The 20167-nt window shown below is 28.1% G+C and overlaps 1 protein-coding gene across 1 annotated transcript in view; it reads right to left on the bottom strand.

The window, feature by feature from the left end:
* Positions 1–19423: 19423 nt before the first annotated feature.
* Positions 19424–20167, bottom strand: part of Ack (activated Cdc42 kinase) — a 31975-nt gene continuing 31231 nt past the window's right edge. Inside the window, exon 6 of the mRNA XM_065511054.1 lies at positions 19424–19543. Coding sequence (XP_065367126.1) covers positions 19444–19543 — 100 coding nt within the window. The 3' untranslated portion in view covers positions 19424–19443. The remainder of the gene's footprint in view (positions 19544–20167) is intronic.

The following is a 20167-nucleotide window of genomic DNA, read 5'->3' as shown; positions in this document are numbered from 1 at the left end:
TGCAGTTACGTGCAGTTGAATTTTATTTTATTTGCTAAATAATACTTTTACTTACTACCTCCAATTGCTTAGAGAACAGGAAAAATAGTCCTTTTCTTGATTAAACGTTTATTGGCCAAGTTATTAGCAAATTTAGATATTGTTTTAGTTTTTATATAAAAAAACGATTTTTGTTCAGAAATATGAGTGATCACAGATCGAGCTCCTTTTCTTGATTAAATGCTTATTGGCCAAGTTTTTAGCGAATTTAGATATTTTGTGTGTTTTAAATTAAAAATCGATTTTTGTTCAGAAATATAAGTGATCACAGATCGAGCTCCTTTTCTTTATTAAACGCTTATTGGCCAAGTTATTAGCGAATTTAGAATGTAGACAACACTGAAATACATACCTTTAATTCGATTTTTAAAGTTTAGGGAATCCCTTATATAAAAAATGTGTTTGCATTCTCTAATTTAATTATTTTGTATGACAACGAATGAGTAATTTTATTTCAATGGGTATTTTGTCGTGATCTCATTTTCGAATTTTAATTAAAAACACTGTCCAACAAATTGAGACTTTTTTTATTGGAACAGAATAGCGACCCTATAATTCGTAAAGGGCATGTTGAGTAGATAATTTTTGTAGAATAAACTTATTGTCCAGCTGGTCTGAATTTTTTTTACAGTGGGTCAAAGTTTTAATTTTTTTTTCGAAGGTAGCATTATACTAAAAATAAAATGTTGTAAGTTAATATCTGAAATAATTCTTACTGTCAGAGTTATATTGTGGAATTTTATGGGAATAATTCTTGTGAAAGATCTCAAGGGGTCTCTTTAGGGGTAAATTTGATACTTTTTTTCGAGAAAATCAAAAAAAGTCCTTTCAAAAGGATCTTTTAATGATTAAAATATTCTACAAAAATTGTTGACGGAAAATTTCAATGGGGGTCACCAAAGATACAAAAGTTGTAAATAAATCACTTTATCATTCCGGCACATTTCATAAAATCTGGTCAATGTTGTAGATGTATTACAACTCATTGTAATACATTCTCCTCAGTAAAGTACACTCTTTGAACATTTTCTAGATGTGCGGCAATGAAAAAATACGCCAAATAGCTTCGTTACTGCTAACATAGCGGCCCATATGAAATTGCCATGTCACTACCATTGGTCACATATATGTATATAGATGCATTTGATAAGTGGGCATAAAAAACTTTTGTGGACTATTGCGAACATTTAAAAAAAATAGCCAAATCGGTCCAGGCGTTCTGCGATTTTAGATACATATATCGAAAAAAAGTGGGCGTGGTAAATTTTTCTTACGAATTTTACTACGAACATTTAAACAAAAAATGAGCCAAATAGGTGCAGCCGTTTTCCGAAAAAGTTGGCATAAAAGTGGGCGTGGTCAATTTTTTAAGTTGGACTATGGCCAACATTTAAAAAAAAAATTTTCTAAATCGGTCCGGCCGTTCTCAACTGATGCAATTACCAACATTTGATTTTTATTTATATAGATAATAGATAAATAATGCTATTAATTTGGCCACAGCTGCCTATAAATATAAATCTACAAATTACATTTTCAAGTGAATCTGTTGTGTATTGCTATATAGATTTATAGATATTAATACTGCACACAGATAATTTTAAAATTAGTCTATGCTTAATTTTGTGGAAAATTAAATTTTTCTATAGGAAGTTTATAATATGCAATTTGAAGATATTTCCCATGAATTTGATTTTTATTTCAAGTGTTGTAAATCAATATTTCACACCAATTGTTGAATGTCTTATAATATTTTAATATTTAAAAATATATATTGCTTTAAATTCAAATATGTAGTACAATAATGGTATTTGTATTTATTTATGTGTGTAAGCAAATACATATCGCTGTTAATGTGACAATGTCAATTTGACAATTAAATTTCTTTGACACGCACTGTAAAATACACACATGCCATACAAAATTTATAATTTTCTTTCAAGTTTAACGCTTAACGATGGATAATTTTTGGTTTTGAAATTCCAAAAACGCAAACTTAACTTATTATTCAAGGTTTTTATTAAAAAAAAGAACACTTTACTTGCGATTGTGATTTGAAAGAAATAAATAGTTTTAAACATAAATTTAATTTAAAACACATTTATAGCATATTTCTATATTTGTTTTATAACGTATGTAGATTAATTTAGTACAATTAAATATTTATTAAGAGCAAGCGAATGCAATATAAAAAATTCATGAACTGTCGATTTAAGCGCAACATAAAATTTGTGTTTTAAAAAAGCCAAATATTTGAGACAGTACAATAATAAAAACAAATTTGAATTTATAGATCACTTCCTTATTCGAAATATCTATATTTAAGTATGTACCACACGTGCATTTTATATGATTGTTAAAGGTGCTAAGAAAACAAGTGAGGAGTGTCTGTGATAAAATTGTTAAATTTTTAGTATTTAATCTTTTTGAATCAAGTAAAGTGAACAAATATCTTTAAAGTTACACCGGATTGTAAACCACTTCAATTTTTGCTGCTTACTAGTTTTCCAGTTTTTATATTGAGGACAGTTCTTTTTTCCTAAATAATTTTATTTTTAGCAAATCATGCATAAAACATTTTTGGAATTGTACGATTGTACTATTTTCATAAAAGCACATTAAACATATTTATTTCGAAATGTACGATTGTATGTGCGTGTGCTCTGATGTCTATACTACTGGTATGCATTGTTGCAACATCATGTGGCAATATCAACAAAAGAAATACATTTATATACATAATAAATGAAAACGAAAGTACATATTTGAATGTAGATATGTAGGTGCTCCAAACAAACAAACAAACATGTTGGCTGTTCACTGGCCACATGTTGCAAATGCATAAACTCTGCAACTACAACTATTTTTATTATTTGAAATTGCACCAAATGTAAGAGTATAAAGTTGTGTTTGTTTGTGTGTCTGTTGTAATTTTTATGAACTGCAATCGATGCCATAATAATAAGATATAATAAATATGTATGTACTCGTACAAATATGTTCAAGTCTAACAGAAATACTTTAGTTATTTTCTATTTCGTACTAAATCCCATAAAGTGAAGTACATTTGTCTCCATGTATGAATGAATTTAGACAACAAAGTAACAAATCATTATTGCCACATTGTGCGGCGTAGCTAAATATTGATTAGGTTTTAAGGGGGATATTCACACATATTTTAGAAGATATTGATTTACTTACGTATTTACTTTCAGCAGCTCATAACACAGTGCAACAGTGCAAAGAACACGCGATCATGACAGTATACGATCGACACTACTACTAAAGGGTAGTAAAACCCTATACTCAATTTGTCCATTTTGGTGACCAATTTTTTTTATGGGCCCCCAAAGATTCTGAAAATCAGTGGGCCCTCAAAAAATGGTGTCATCAGTTTTTGGCCAACAGCTAATTTAGACTTGGTGATACCGCTTAACTTTATATTGCAATGATATAGCTAAGAGTCCGCAAAACAAATTTTGTTAACACAACAAAAGTCGAACAAATTTTTAACACATGATAAAGTGTGTATACGTTTGAAACTACTCACTTCATATAGTAAAACTGCATTTTCAGTTTTTCATCTCCTGATATTTTCGTCTTTAATTTATCTTTTTATACTCTTCACCTTCGTGCGAAGGGTATATAAAAGTTTGTCATTCCGTTTGCAATTTCCACAATATAATTGTCCGACCCTATAAAGTATATATATTCTGGATCCTTATAGATAGCAGAGTCGATTAAGCCATGTTAGTCTGTCCGTCTGGCTGTTGAAATCAACTTTCCGAAGACCCCAAATAACTTATATACACGATTCATACACCAATATCTCCGGAATTCTACCGACTCGGTTGATATTTAAAATCCAGAAAATCGGTCCACAAATGGCTGAGATATAAGGAAAAAACCAGGACAACCTCGATTTTTGACCTATATCTGGATTACTAAGTCAATAATATAGACAATATGGATATCTTATGATAGATATTTCAAAGACTATAGTAAGTTGCCCTACAATGGGTCATTTTTAAACCCGATTTTTTTTCCAAAAAATGAAAAAAATACTTTGGAAAAAAAAAATTTTCTTTACCTAAAAATATTTAAAATTTTAATTTTGAAGTATAATTTGGTGAAGGGTATATAAGATTCGAAACAGCCGATACAGCTTGTTTTATTTAAATTCAATACTCAGAAGTACAATTTTTATTTTTTTAAATTCTACTATCTTTCAGCGGGATGCTATGTCCTGTAACATAGGTTTTTTTCCATTTAAGATAAATTATCCTAAATGGAAAAAACATTGATTATAATATAAAACCTGGGACCCAAAATAACTGTTATTTTTTTTCAAATAAGCAATTGGTTATAGGTAAAATAACTGGAAAAAATATAGACTTGATAACCATTAGAAAGACGATTGTCCTATCTGAAAATAGATAATCTCTCATAAATATCTTAGCTATATACATATGTAGATATCTAAACCAAATTCAGCACATATAAGTCGAACTCTCACTACTAAATTTTGTGATTCATAATTAATCGTAGCTCCCATATAAGGCCCACTTCCGAAAATCACTTTAACCCCTTGTGGACCAAGACTTTAAATCGTTGAAAAAGTTTTATTTTTTTTTATTAAATATTGAAAATAATTACTTTAGGAAGTTATTTACAAAATTTTAACTTTGTGGATTACCTGCAAGAAACCGAAAGGAACCTGCAAGGATCCGAAAGGGACCTGGTACCATTGGGTCAGCATCAGCCAAAAGATAAAAAACTCATATATTTTTGTTTAAATTTTATTATCAATATATATTATGAATATACTGATTAGTTTTGTAACTTTTTTAACATTTTATATTACAAGTCTAATTTATAGTATTTTACGAAACAGTATCTTTTACCATTACCATGAAATAATTCACCATTATTTTGGGTAAGCGAGTTTGCCAATAGGCAAAAAAAATATATTGTTCCAAAGATGATAATAAAATATGTTTTGTTTTCATTTTGTAAGCTTATTATTGTTATGGAACTTATAAGTACCGTCGGCCGACAAAGGGTAAACTAGCATAAATCTCTTAAAAAAGTTGGCAATCAAATAAAATTTAACACAAATAAATATAACTTATATGTATATACAAAAGTCAACAAATAGGTCCATAATTAGTTATAGCTCCCATACAAGGCCCACTTCCGAAAACCATTTTAACGAGTATAGATTTCTTAAAAATGTTGGTGTTCATATAAAATTTAACACAAATAAGTTTTCATATATACAGAAGACATGTCACCTAATTATGCCGATTGTGCATATTGGACATTTTAAAAGAAAAATGTTTATAATCATAAATATTCTTGATTCTAAAGAAATTCTGAACCGATTTATCTTTCTCCGTCTATTTTAAAATACAAGCAAATCAGGTCCACGCAACCAAAAAACTTGTAATGATTATGGAATACCTATAATAAATAAAAACCTTTCATAATATTTACAGAAGACCAAAAAAAAATAAAAATCTTTTATAATGGTTATCAAAGACGTAAATAATATTGATAGACCATTTTTTAAGAATACTTGATAAACAATATTTCAGGATTTTTTCCAATATTGGTTATAACAGTTATGTCCCTGTATAAAACACTTATATTATTGACACAAAATAACTTGCAGAAGAATAAACAATTATATATCGAGTTCTTGTCAACTAATTACAATAAAAATCAATTCACTCATTTAACGTACCCAAATCAGCTGATAATAAACAAAAACTTCTTAAAACTACCAATGGATCATCATTATATTATTTAAATAGAGCTTTAATTGTATTTTTGGCGATTTTTTAAATTTTGCCTGGGATTCATGATCCCTTTGGGTTAAACTTACTTTAAGATACTCTAAAGAAAATTTGTTTTAATTTGTCCAAATAAATAAACTATTAAAGATGTCCTTCAAAACGTTAATATTCTTGAAAGTTTTCATTCCATTAACGGCCATGTGGAGTTTCAAATTCCAAAATTTCATGTTTTTAGCTGTGTTAGTTTAGTGCAAATAATAATTTTTAATTATCTAATGGAGACAAAATGTACTAATTTATTTACTGGTTGATTTTTTAAAGTTTTGTAAAAACTAAAAAAATTTAGATTATAAGGACGAAATGAAGGAATCTAATAAAATAAAGGACAAGTTATGGAAAAAGTTAAAGGATATTAAAGGATATAATTTTTGAAGGACATTTCAGTCATCATTTGAAATTGAAATTAAAATATATGAATATTCTGAACATCAAAAATATCCTCTTTCATTTGATTCCCATATAAGGTGCACCATATACCAAAAATCTAGAACATATGGACAAGTCCCAGAAACAGTCTACCAACAAAAAAAAAATTAAATGAATCAAACTTGGAATTCTTAATTGTAATATATAGATATAGATAGATAGATATTTTAATATAATAATTATTTAAGCGTGAGGTCTTTTTTATAAAAATAAAATATTTTTAAATTAAAAGGTCAAATAAAATTAAATTAAATAACTATTAGACTAGCTATGTATATTATATTTTATATATATACAAAATGTATTTCGATGGTCATTCATACAAAAATGATTACCAAATCCAACACTAGCTCAGATATCTTAATATTACACAAACAAATTTTAATCTTTTAATGTGTTTTTATCATTACTTAAATGTTAACAAGGTGGTTCGATTGACAGTTATATTTTTGTCCATTCAATTTAAATACAAATTAATTTTGAGTAATTTCACTTTGAATGGAATTTTTCGCAACTTCTCACGGAAAAGGAGATAATTTTCTAGCATCTGGATAATTTGTAACGAGCGTCACGTAACGTGCGTCACAAAATGTTCTCGGCTTTTTATGAAAACGGCAAATGTTTTTCATGCAAATAAGTTATATTAGAATTCTCTTTCATTCCTCTTTCTTTTAGGAATAAGATTTTGTGTGCTTTATTATGCCAAATTCGCTAAAATTACGAATAAAAACTTCAACTTTTAATGTTACTTCCACTTTTTGTAACGTGCGTCACAAAATTTTGCGATCAATTATTTCGCAAAAAATGGCAATTAAAAGGAAATGTCTTATGCCATTTGAAATTGCACTTAAATCTCACTATAGCGTGTAGTATACGTTGGAAGTATCTTATTTGAAAAACCAAAAAATTTTCAGATTTAAATATGAAAACGTGTACGAATAAAACGTTCGTCACGCAGGATTTGTCCATATGCAATATATATTGGACTGAGATGTTTTCAAGTTAGTTGTTCAGCTTATTAGGCGGAATGGGGGCCAGTGGTTGGCCCCTCAAAATTGGTCACCTCGGACTCACATTTTTCTAAAAAAATCGCCAAAAATCTATTTATAGTCCGAATGATCTGAAATTTAAAATATAAATAGTCCTTGAGAAGATCTACAAAAGATGCCCGTACGAGTGAAGGTTATCTCTTTTAGTTCACGAGATATTTAGGTTAATTTTTCTTTTTTAATTTTGTTCGATCTTTTTATGTTTTTTTTTTAGATATGGCAAGACTACGGAACGTCAAAATTGTTTTTTGAAATATCAGCTAAATTAACAATAAAGTTCTGAATAAAATGAAAAAAAAAGTTTACAGTTATATCGTCCCTATAAAAAGTTACACACATTCAAAGTTGGAACATGTAAAAAGGTTCGATTTTTTTTTCCAAAAAAGTCCCTATATTTTTTCTTTTATATAAACAAATTTTCTTCTTTTTATATGATCCCTAAAGAGAAATTAATGCATAAGTGTGTAAATAAAATTTGGCTCATAGGGCTATATATAAGTTGGGAGACCAGCTCATATCTGAAAGCGGCAACTAACAACATAACTTTCGAGATTGCGGATGAAGAGGAACGAAGACAAGCATCGGGCCGACGATCGAGATTATTGGAAACACCTTGTTATGACCCATGCTCCTCGGGGAGTGTAAGGGACATATATATAAGCAGTAACTATTTCGTTCCTCTCATTTAGGGTTTATCATGTTTTAATTGTTTTTAAACGTCGGACGATCGAACATTTTGTTATACACCTTTAATGAGAAAATACACGGTATTCCGAAAAAATCGGTTTTTTAATACTCTCACTCTGTATGCTGCCTTTGATGTCTCGAACTTTTCATATCTACCAAGGTATTGAACCTTTTCGGGTTATTGATTTGATTATTGAATTCTTGCTTTTTATGCTGAATGGAAAAATAATACATACTTCTGCACACAGCCTCAAATGTGAGTAAACACCTCATATTATTTAATTTTTTTAAGATAATGAAAATCCGAAAATCTACCCATCGAATAAAATTTAAAAGTTTCGGTTTGTTGGAGATTGAGCTAAATAATAGATTCGGTTCTGAAAAAAAGTGATTTAAGTCGGACTATAATGATTTTCATGATCTTAAAAAAAATTAAAAAATTCACTGGTATTTACACACTTTTGAGGTATGTAGGTACTTTTATGTATGTAGTAAACTTAAAACTCAGTATGATTCATATACGCCACTGCATCCAGATACACAATTATCTATATAGATCTCTGTATACAAGCACCTTTTAGTTCATAGTTTACCATGTTGTATTTATTGTACCTACATACTTATCCATTGTACGAATACACTGGCACTCGAATATGGAAGTGGCATGTGTTTCTTTTGTGCAATTTTTGCCAGAAACGAAAAAAAAGTGTTGGCTGGTATGTTGTCGAGAGATGTTGTTTAATGACAAAGATTTAAAGCCGAGAGGAAAACAAAAAGGAAAAAACCAGCTGTAATTTTTAAGAAAAAATTTGAAGCCAAAAAAAAACGGAAAATGGGAGCAGTTCAACTCAAAATGTAAAATGAATGAATTGCGTATGAGTGAAAAAAAATAGCTAAAATACTAAAACTTGTCTCGACAAAAGCAATATAAGAAAAATTAAAGTATGTACTTTATTTAATGTACAGATAGATGCATGTAAAAGCCAAAAAAGTAAATGTTGCACTACTCAAAAAATCTACACACACAAATTGATATGAGATTGTAATATTATTAAAAAAAAAGAAAAAACGCAATCGATATATTATTTAAGTGCGAGTATATTAAAAAAAAATTTAGGTCAATTTACTTGTTTTTAATTTATTTTGGAATACAAGAAAATTTACTACCTACATACAGATACATACATACAAGTACAATTTTAGATTTTTTTTGTTTTGAAATTTTTCAAACAATTTGAAAATTTTAGAAATTTGTTGCGGCAGCAGCAGCCCAAAAGAAGTCTTTGTAATATAAAGACTTTGGCGCAATGAACAATTTTGCGTGTTTGATTTCTTTTTTTTTATTTTGAAATTTTAAATTGATAGAGTCTTTATTGTAATTTATCACACGCAGATTGTTTTCTGAACATATGTATACCCTACATCAAATCCTCATCACTTTATACAAACAATTGTACTAATACAATTAATTAAGCAACTGCAATTAAAAAATGTACTACTTAAGAGTTTAAAATATTATTATAATACTATTTCAAATTGTACAAAAATTTGCAAGGAGCTAAACAAATTACAAATAATTATAAATAGTTTACTGGTTATTTCCAGTAAAATTTGACAAATAATTTTCGGGCCAAAAATAAAAATGTATAAAGTTTAACTCCGCATGTAAAAATACCAATTAGATTTGTATATTATTTTCAACAATTTGTAGCGAATCGAATAGCTGGCTCTGATCAATTACAATTATCTTACCTTCATTACATTTTTATGAACAAGTAAAAACATATTTCTTTCATTATAAACTTAAAATGTTTTGACTTGAATGCCTACAACAAAAGTTTAATGAACTTTCAAAATAATTATTAATATTATCTTGTTTTTTAGTTTGTTGTTGTTTAAATTTAAGTAAAACAATTTAATTTTTCATTCATTCGTTTTACTAATGACTAGCTTAACCCGGTGCGCTTCGCGACCTACGACGATCGTAGTAAAATAAAAAAATATGATAGAATTTTTTAAAAAAATTAAATTAATATAATTAACCGGGACTGTTAATTATATTAATAAAAAATACGAGAGGGTAAAATATATCCTGCGATTTAAAAAAATCTTGAAACTATTCTTAAGACTTTCGGTCCGCTATAATTTCGAATATTTTTTTACTGTAGGCAACTTTCGATCCAGCCAGTTTTTAGTTAAACTTCTTACAATAAACTAATTAATAAAAGGATAGAAGACTCTTGCTATAACAGTTCTTTAGATATTCGAAAATAACTATTTATTTTGTATGTCCTGATTTCAACCATTCTTTGTAATGGAGGTCCAATTAAACTTTGCACAGTGGTAAGGAATAATTCCGTATTATGCTAAAGACTTTTACAATTATTGTTCTCCAAATATTCGAAAATAACTAATCCGTCACATTTTCAGCCAACTACGTACCATGGTAACGAAATAAATCCTTCCAAGATTTACATATTTCTCCAATAGTGTTCACCTGATATTTGATAATATTGATTTATTTTGTATATAAGGTTTAAAACATATAAGTTTACAGGATTTTCCCGTTTTTATCACATAAATCATCGAATTTACCAAATTTCCTTCTTAGTGAATCAACAGTGGTTTAGAAATTTTTTTTGGAAATAATTCGGTATCTTGGGAACTTTTGGAGATATTGTTACAAAATTTCACATGGTTTGAGCAGAGGTATTTTCGAGCTGATTTACGTTTTTTTAGCTTCCCAGCGCTAATGTGTGCCAGTGCGTAGCCTCTCAAAGTTGGTCACCTTGAGTCTCAAATTTTTTTTTAAAGAAAATCGCCAAAAATCCATTTATGATCCGAATGAGCTGAAAATTTGAATATAAATAGTCCTTGAACAGATCTACAAAAAATACTAATATATCTATTACTTGAAGAGATATTCAAGTTTTTTGATTTTTTTTTTTAATTTATCTCTTTTTATGGTTTTTAGATATGCCGGACCAACGGAGGATTGAAATTTATTTTTAAAATATCAGCTATATTAGCGATAAAATTCTAAATAAAATAAAAACAACTTGCTAACAGTTATCTCTTCCCTAAAAAAAGTTATACGCATCCGAAGTTGGAACTTTTTCTTTTTTTAAAAAAAATTTTCTTCGGGACTATTTAGAATTTTTATATGATCCGGAAAGATAATGCAATCCTATCCAAACTTGGCCAATTTTAAAAAAAAAAATCGGTTTGAGTAAAAAATTCTAAATTTCTTAAATACTTACTAACCCCATATGCATAAAAAAATTTTAAATTTATCGAAGGTTTATAAATCAAATTTTGTATGAAAATTTTGTTTTATAAACCTTTGATAAATTTAAAAATTGTTTATGGATATGGGGGTAAGTGTTTAACGCCTCAGTAGGCACTTTTCTGAAAAAACTCAGTTTTTGGAACACATTTTCCCCGTTTTAGGAATTTCAGTATTTGAAAATAAAAAATGTCAAGAATTCTTATGCCATTGATTTAAGGATATTTGAGTCAACATTAGTTCCAAATTTTGTTATGATATCTTTAACTATTGAAATTTTACATTAATTCAAATTTTAAATTTTTATTCGTGGAAAATCATCATATTATTTTTTTTTAGTTTTTAAAGTAAATGAAGTCCAAAAATTTTATAAAATTACTAGCTGAACCCGGTCCGCGTTGCTGGCCCTTACAATAATTCTGTTTTATACACCCGAAACACTGAGGTGGTCATTTGACAAAGTTGTAGCAGATATCTATAAGTCAGTGACATGCCCTTCAAAAAAAAGAAACGGATGTATTTAAGGCAAATGGGATATTATATTTATAAATTCATCTTAAGGACAGGGGATATACGTTTCTTCTTTTTTTATTTACTCGGGAGCAAAGCACATACAAAACATGAATTTTCCAAATGTAAGCCAGCAATAGTCAACGATTGGCCTTATGCTTTGTAGTTGGAAATCTTTGGTATGCGTGAAATCATTACGTCTTCGCATTTTAATCTGCCACCGGGAACGAAATTTGATTTGTCGACGTTGTTTATTATATTAGTTGTACTTTCGGAAATTTTGTTTATCATCGGTTGATAATATAAAAGCACTTTTATAGTACAATGTTAACAGCGGCCTACTTGTTTTATCTAACGATATGAAAATTTGATATGTGCCGGACATGTTACACCAAATCATTCGCTTCAGACTAAATTTTTTAGAATGATGTTAAGCAACGAAATTAAAATTAGCATTGTTTGATCGTTGGGAATGAAAAAAAGCATTTATTTCTCGAATGAAAAAAAGAATAATTTTTTGACAATTTTTTTTTTGGATTTTTTTTTAACTTTTTTTTATTTGCAAAAGTTTGGCCACAATTACTGACTTTGAAATCATTAGTATAGTGTCATTAGCGGTATAGTGTAAAAATTTGATTTTACCACGCCCCTCCGCCCACAGACCGAAAATCAAAAATCTGAAGATTCACTAAAAATTTTATAAAAATCGGTCCAGCCATATCTATGCCGATTTCGTGAAAACTTCACATAAACCATCAAACATCAAAATGTACACTTCTTTTTATATATAAGATTTAATTTTACTAAAATATCAATCCTCAATGTCATAATGTTTTCAACAGTATCAAATACTTATTAAAAAGCCTTTATTTACTCCTCAGAAGTTACACATACCTTGACCCCTTTGACAAATTTGTACGTTTTTTTATATAATGCGTGCATTATATCATGTCTCTACCCTTTGATGTTGTTGAATCTGTCTGTCACTCAATAACGTTACTCTTTTTTATATACATATAGATAACTAAATTTGATCACCACAAACACTTTCATTTAATTATATTATTAAAAAAAAATTGCTGTTTATAAATGTTTGTAGTTTTATTAACCAACAAAAATTATGAAAACTGTGTCAAAATTCTTTTCTTTAGCTCTAATTTTGACACCCACATCTAATATGTTCGAATGCCTAGCCATAGTTAGTTAGTTTGTTTGCAATTAATTATTTTATTTTTTCAAAATTTCTTTTTTATTATGGCTCATTATGTTATTTTTCTATTTTTTGTACTTTTTTTACTTTCATTACTTTCTTTATTGTTGTCTTCTTGATTTGATTAATTATTTGCACGCTAGATTTTGTTCTGTCAAACGAAAGACTTAGGAAACCAAACATTTTGAAGTGTAAAGAAATTAATTACTGTTTAACCCTCAAACTGTCAATTTGTAAATTTTTTAATCATATGTTATACGCATGTTTTCCAATAATAAATCCATGATAACCATAAGCCATAAAGTTGAAGCTTTTTTGTTTTTTTAAGTTATTTATTTACAAGTTTCACATCCATATAGTAGGACCGACTTAACACGTGCATTAAATATTATAATCATATAATCTTACACTGTTCCGAGCTTTATTGAATTTTTAAGATATTTATGACCATTTATGTGATTTTCGGAAATGGGTCATATAAGAGAGCCATAACTAATAATCGTCATAAAATTAGGTGACATGACTTCCGATCTATATAAATAAAAATCAAATGTCGTTCGTTGGTAATTGCATCAGTTGAGAACGGCAGGACCGATTTTGACAATTTTTTTTTTAATATGTTGGTCATACTCCAACTTAGGATTTTACGGAATGAAAAATTTACCACGCCCACTTTTTTCGATTTATCTAAAATCGGAAAACGGCATCCATTCCATATATTTAGTGTATACTAGCTTGACCCGGTGCGCTTCGCTACCCTTGTCGAAGGAAAATAAAAAAATGTGAATACCGGAATTTCTAGTTTGTGATTAATTGTTCTATAAGACTCTAGCTACAACAGTTGTTTAGATATTCGAAAATTACTATTTACTTAACGTTACCATTTGCAATACGTGAAGACAACAAAATAACACATGCAAGGTAACAAAATAACTCATTTGAAGCATTACTTTAACTATTATAATTCTCCAGATATTCAATTATAACTATTTTCTTTATATGAAAGTAATGTAAGTCCTACACCCTCTGTTCCGATCTCGTCATTTTTTTGCTAAACTTCGTAGAAGGTTACAAATCTTAAGGTAGGGTTACACATGGCAAATATTTGACGAAAAAGACGTAACCGCTAAATAAAATATATTTTAATTCTTTTATTTATTGTCAAAAATCCTTTTACGTAAGACAATTCAAAACAAATATTTAGTTTTATTTTATTTAATGCTGTTTGATCTTACAAAACAAATTTGTGCTATAAAAAGTGGTTACGCTTTTTTGAGTAAATATTTGCCATGTGTGACCGTACCTTTAGATACTTTCAAAATTATTGTTCTCCAAATATTCGAAAATCCATCGGATCTAAAAGGTTGATCCGTTTTTATTGAAATTTGCGATTTGACAATCGTGAGAGTGTCAGAACTAGAGTTTTCCTTTTGCCGTACTTTTTGATTTCCCGGGAAATCGGGATTCATTTTAAATTTCCCGGGATTCCGGGAATTCCTGCCTAGAACAAATTATTTAATTCTAAGACTTCAATTTCCTTTAGATTTTGTTCTACCTTCGTTAGATTCCAATTAATTCTGTTAATTCGCAAAAAATAAATATTTTATTTTTTAATTTTGAATAAATGTTTAATAAATAAATTAATGTTTAATGTTTAAAATTTGAAGAAAATCCAATAATATCCCAATAAGCATTTTTACTGGAATTCAAGTTGAAAGCAAGTGTAATTCAAGCCATGAATTATAGTCAAGCAATTGAATTACAGTTGTATTACACTTTATTTCAATAGCTTTCTCCAGTAAAAAGGAAACATAAGTTCAAGCAATATGTTTTTTGTTTGAAAAATAAATAAATTTTCAAATATTTTTCATGTTTAAAGTATAATTACATTTGCATTCAAGTCAAATTCCTACAAACTGTTCAAGCGCTTGAATTTTTGGGGCTTTAGTGCTTACTGGGATTAAACAAAATTCAATTCCATGGAAGTTGGTTTTATTCCAAAAATTCTTGGGGAAATATAAAGAATTTTTGGAATAAAAAATAACCAAGTTATAACCAAAATTTAAACTAAAGTATCATCAAGTATATTTTATTTTAGGTAGTATCCTAATTTGTTTTAATAAATTTATTGCAATTGAATATATTTTGCAGTCTTAATGAAAATTTAATGAAGAAACTTTTTTAGTTTAAAAAAGTAGTCGTTAGTAATTAAAATAAAAAAAAACATAATAAAATTAAAAAAGTATATATAAACTGCTTTTATTTAAAATAAAAAAAAATATTTTTATTTAAGTTTTTATTTTTTCATAACAATTTATATTGATGATACGTTTTTTTGTTTCAGAAAATAATTCAAAAAAACTTAAGCCACATATCTTAAAGTGTGCTATGAAAAAATTATTTTTTTTTTCATAAAATATATTTCTAGAGTCCTTGTAATTCAAATTTCATTTTATATCGTTTTTTGCTTCTCCTATAAACTTATGAAAAATGATGTTACATTATTTTGCATTTTAGTTGACGATATATTGAATACCTGATATTGATAGTTATCACATACCTGATAATTATGACTTCAAACACCAACCACTTCAGATTCATATTTGATCAAAATGTTCGTGGCTGCTCCTGTAAAGTTTTCAGAGAAAAGGTAGCATTAATAGGTAAATTAATTTTTAAGAAAAATGCAAGTACCTACACATCTGCTCAAAATAATAGATACACCTAATTGGAAAAAATTTAAATGGCGGTAACATTGAAAATTTCCTCGCAAGCGTTAAGAATACATCATATTATTAAAATTTCTATCTGGCAATGTCATGTCAGTCAAAAATCTGGCAACTATTTGCTTTCATGTTGATTTTTAAAAACGAATTTATTTGAATTACAAAAAATTATTTGCTCATAAAAATAGATACACATCAGTAATTTGTAATTTGTTTATATACAATTTTTTTTTTGTGCAATTTTTTGTTCCTATTTACGTGAAACAGTAAGTATAATTTAAATTTTAGCAACAATTTTATAAAAAATAGGACTCTTTTGAAGAAAATGGGACGAAATCATCATTGTACCGAAGATGAGAAAACAATTGTTCAAACGATGAGAAATCAAGGAAAATCATTACGGGAAATAGCAAAGAGCATAGGAAGATCTTTACATTTTGTCCAAAATGCTTTATCTAAAAAACAAAAAAGAGAAACTCGCGGTAGACCAAAGAAAACCAGTCCAGAAACAGATAGGCGGATCGTCCTTATGGTTAAAAAAGACCCTTTCATATCATCGAAAGCTATTTCTGCGGAGCTATGTAACGAAATCAGTCCACAAACAGTTCGTTGTCGTCTTTTACAAGCTAAATTGCCGGGAAGAATTGCCAGAAAAGTGCCACTAATGCGCCAAAAAATATCAAGACAAGATTAGAATTTGCTAAAGAGCACTTACAATGGTCCGGGTGTGAAGGCGAAAAAAAATGGAGAAATATTTTATGGAGCGACGAAACAAAAATAAATTTGTTTGGAAACGACTGCCAAAGAAATGTACGCCGACCAAAAGGAAAAGAATTCCACGTTAAATTTACAAAAAAGACGGTAAAACATGGCGGGGGAAACATAATGGTTTGGGGTTGCTTTTCATGGAATGGTGTTGGTCCGATATTCCGAATAGAAGATACCATGAATGCTAGTGTGTATAGAGACATATTGGAAAACGTAATGCTTCCATATGCATCGGAAAATATGCCATTAATATGGACATTCCAACAGGACAACGACCCAAAACATAGTTCAAGATTAGTTAAAAACTGGTTCTTGGAGAATAACGTACCTGTTTTAAGCTGGCCCAGCCAATCCCCTGATTTAAACCCAATAGAAAACTTGTGGAGTGAATTAAAGATAAGGCTTTCGAAGGAAGTTTTCAAAAATAAAGACGATTTATGGGAGAAAACGCAAAAAATATGGTACGAGATTCCATTGGAGAAGTGTCAGAACTTGATATCCAGTATGCCCAGAAGAGTGGAGAAAGTTTTACAAAACAAAGGTGGATATACTGGATACTAGCTTTACTTTAATAATAAACTAATTTTTTTAAGATAAAATTTATTAGCTTTTGTTTAATAAGAATTTTTAAAAATGTATCTATTATTATGAGCACCAAATTTTTCGAAATTTAAGAAATTTAATTTACTTTATAATATTTATTATTAATTATGAAATATTTTGTTTTTGTTTTTTACTCTCCTTTTAACTATAAATAAAAATCGACTGAATTTTTTTTATAATTTTACAATATACCATTATTTTTTTTCGTTTTTAAAAAATAAATTTTGGTGTATCTATTATTTTGAGCAGATGTGTATATGCACCTGAAATCAATTAATTTCAGAATACCAGGGCACACTTAGAAAGGTGACTGCATCACTACAACAATACAAAAACAACAGGTACTTTGTTTTTGTTAAAAGGTAGGTGAACTGTCAAAGTTGCCTGTTATTGTTTTTGCTTTTGGGTTTGTCGTATTTTTCGCCACAACAACCACAAAAAAAATAATAAGCTGTTTCATCGCAGTCACCTTTCTAAGTGTACCCTGCAGAATACAATAGATTGGTCTAGAGAACTGTAATGGTATTGTCTAGCAAATTCTATAATTTATTTAATTAAGTCTAAATAAAATTCCAATTCATAATTTCATTATTACATCTTAAAGTCAGTCCAATTATCCCGATTTAATAAATCTGATTGGACTTAAATTTCTGTTGTATGAATTTAAAAATAAGTAACCAAAAAACCCTAATATACATTCTAGTTCACAGATTTTGTAGAAAACATAAGTATCCTTAAAATTAAAACAATTTCGGATATTTTGAAGTGATAGTGTGTTTTTGGATATTTCATTTTTTTTATTATTTTTTTTAAAATTGTTCACATTTATTTGTTCGTTAATATAAATAACATTCATTGAAGTTTTTAAACAAACAATTTGTAAATACATTTTCTTTGTTGTTTGTTTATTTGTTCATTTCTTTTAAGTATATAATATGGATATTATTTATTAAACTATTTAGTATAATATTGATAATACATGCATATTATACTTGTATTATATATGTTTCACAAAAAGACTATTTCATTTCATTACTAAGAATTTGCAAAAAGTTTTCAATTGCCTTGAGTACAAAATACAAATGCAAACAAAAATATTTCTTTAATTAAAATGATGATAAAAGTTGTACATATAATTAAATTATACTTGTTGCATACCAATATTATGGAACAAATAACTAACTAACTAATTAATTTTATATAAAATAACTTAAAACTAAGAAAAATATATGCAGCTGTATTCAAAATACAAAAAAAGACCGTGTGCTAACTTTCCCTTATGGGAATTAATACATGAAAACGTTAGCCAGTCGCTAGTTAGCACACGGTTTTTTCTTCTTTTTGTATACGGCTGATATGTAAACGGCAAATTTTGCATTTGGGGAAATATTAAAAATAATAATTTAGTTATAAAAAATATAAATATTTACAATTACATTAAAAACGATCAAAGCATGCATAACAATTATTATTTCAATACATACAATGATAAGTTTTTATTTTTATTTTTGCATAGACAAATAATTGGGAAGCAAACATTTTTATATAAAAAAAATTTTGATTTCAAATGTAAATAATAAGTCAACTGTATAAAATCAGTTGTTAATATCATTGGGTATATTTTAAGGTTAAAATATTTATATTTTAAACTGTTGAGGATTTGTAACATTTGGAAGCGAAATCATTTCAAAACTAAAGGCTGTATCGAACGTTAAAAAAAACTTCAATTTAAAACTAACTTCATAACTATACAGTTGGCATATTTTTAAATTTGATAATCCCAAATTATAGTAAATCGTTGCTTATTAAAATTGGTTTTATCGTACACAATTCTTAAATATAAATATAACAAATGTATAAAATGGTTTGTAGATGATTGATTGGATGACTCAATATTAATTTAAATATAAAATTTGGTATATTAAACTGATATCAATTCTAAACAAGGACGGTTTTATTGTTCGTACTATTATTTCTTTTTTTAAATTTTAGTTTTCTTGAATTAAAAAAATATTATTAGTGTTTAGGGATTTGTTAAAAAATTCGTTAAAAAAACAAATTAATTTTATAGTGTTATCATTTTGTTCGTAATTGTACTGATTTAAATCACATTTTAAAATAACAGGTTTCATCAATTCAATTCATTCTATGTTTTAAATAGTCATAATACTTCTGTGTGTTTTCGTTTAATCGGGAACAATGGAATGATTTGATGGGTATTTAAGGAGCTGTCTGATGTATTGTATTGGATTATGTTGATGTTTTCTATTTTGTATTAAGCTTAGGAAGTAGATTCTAATAAAACCGCAGCTGCAAGTTCTAAACTCCAGCCAGTTTTTTGTAAAGCTTGTTCACATTGAGAGCGATTAGCAAGACCAAGTCTGAAAGAATAGAAAAATTACAATATTAGTTAAAATTTAAAACAATATTTAATACAGAAGATAGAATTTTATGTACTTTTGATTTCATTTATAGTTTTGTATCTACTGCGAGAATGTAAATTTGCTAAACTTCCTATCAGTTTTTCACCTGACGCCCAACCGATGTATTCTACAGTTGCAATATTGCTTTATTAAGAAAAAAATATGAAGTAATTTTAAAATTCAAAAGAGATCTGACTTAAAAACTGTCGAACAGGACGAGAGAAAACTTCTCATATCAGCTGAACTCACTTCAACCAAATTGTTCAGCTGAAGGCAAGTAGATTCGCAATACCTTACATAATTTTAAGGTCTCTCGTTTCCCGATATCTGAAAAAGTTTTCGGTATAATTTACATTATTTAGCAAAACAAACCCGCTACTCTTGGGGAATTATACCGCCCTATTTTCCAATTATCACCATTATTTAGCAAGACAAACCCGCTACTCTTGGGGAATTATACCGCCATATTTCCCAATTATCACCTATAGGAAAAGTTTGATCTTATTAATCAGCGTCAATTTATTTTTATAAATCCAAAGCAGCGAAAGTAGATCACTCCATTGTAAAACAGGACATCAGGAA

Source organism: Calliphora vicina, chromosome 5 (genome assembly GCF_958450345.1).
Source record: "Calliphora vicina chromosome 5, idCalVici1.1, whole genome shotgun sequence".
Lineage (NCBI taxonomy): Eukaryota > Metazoa > Arthropoda > Insecta > Diptera > Calliphoridae > Calliphora > Calliphora vicina.
This window is presented reverse-complemented; position numbering and strand designations above follow the sequence as displayed.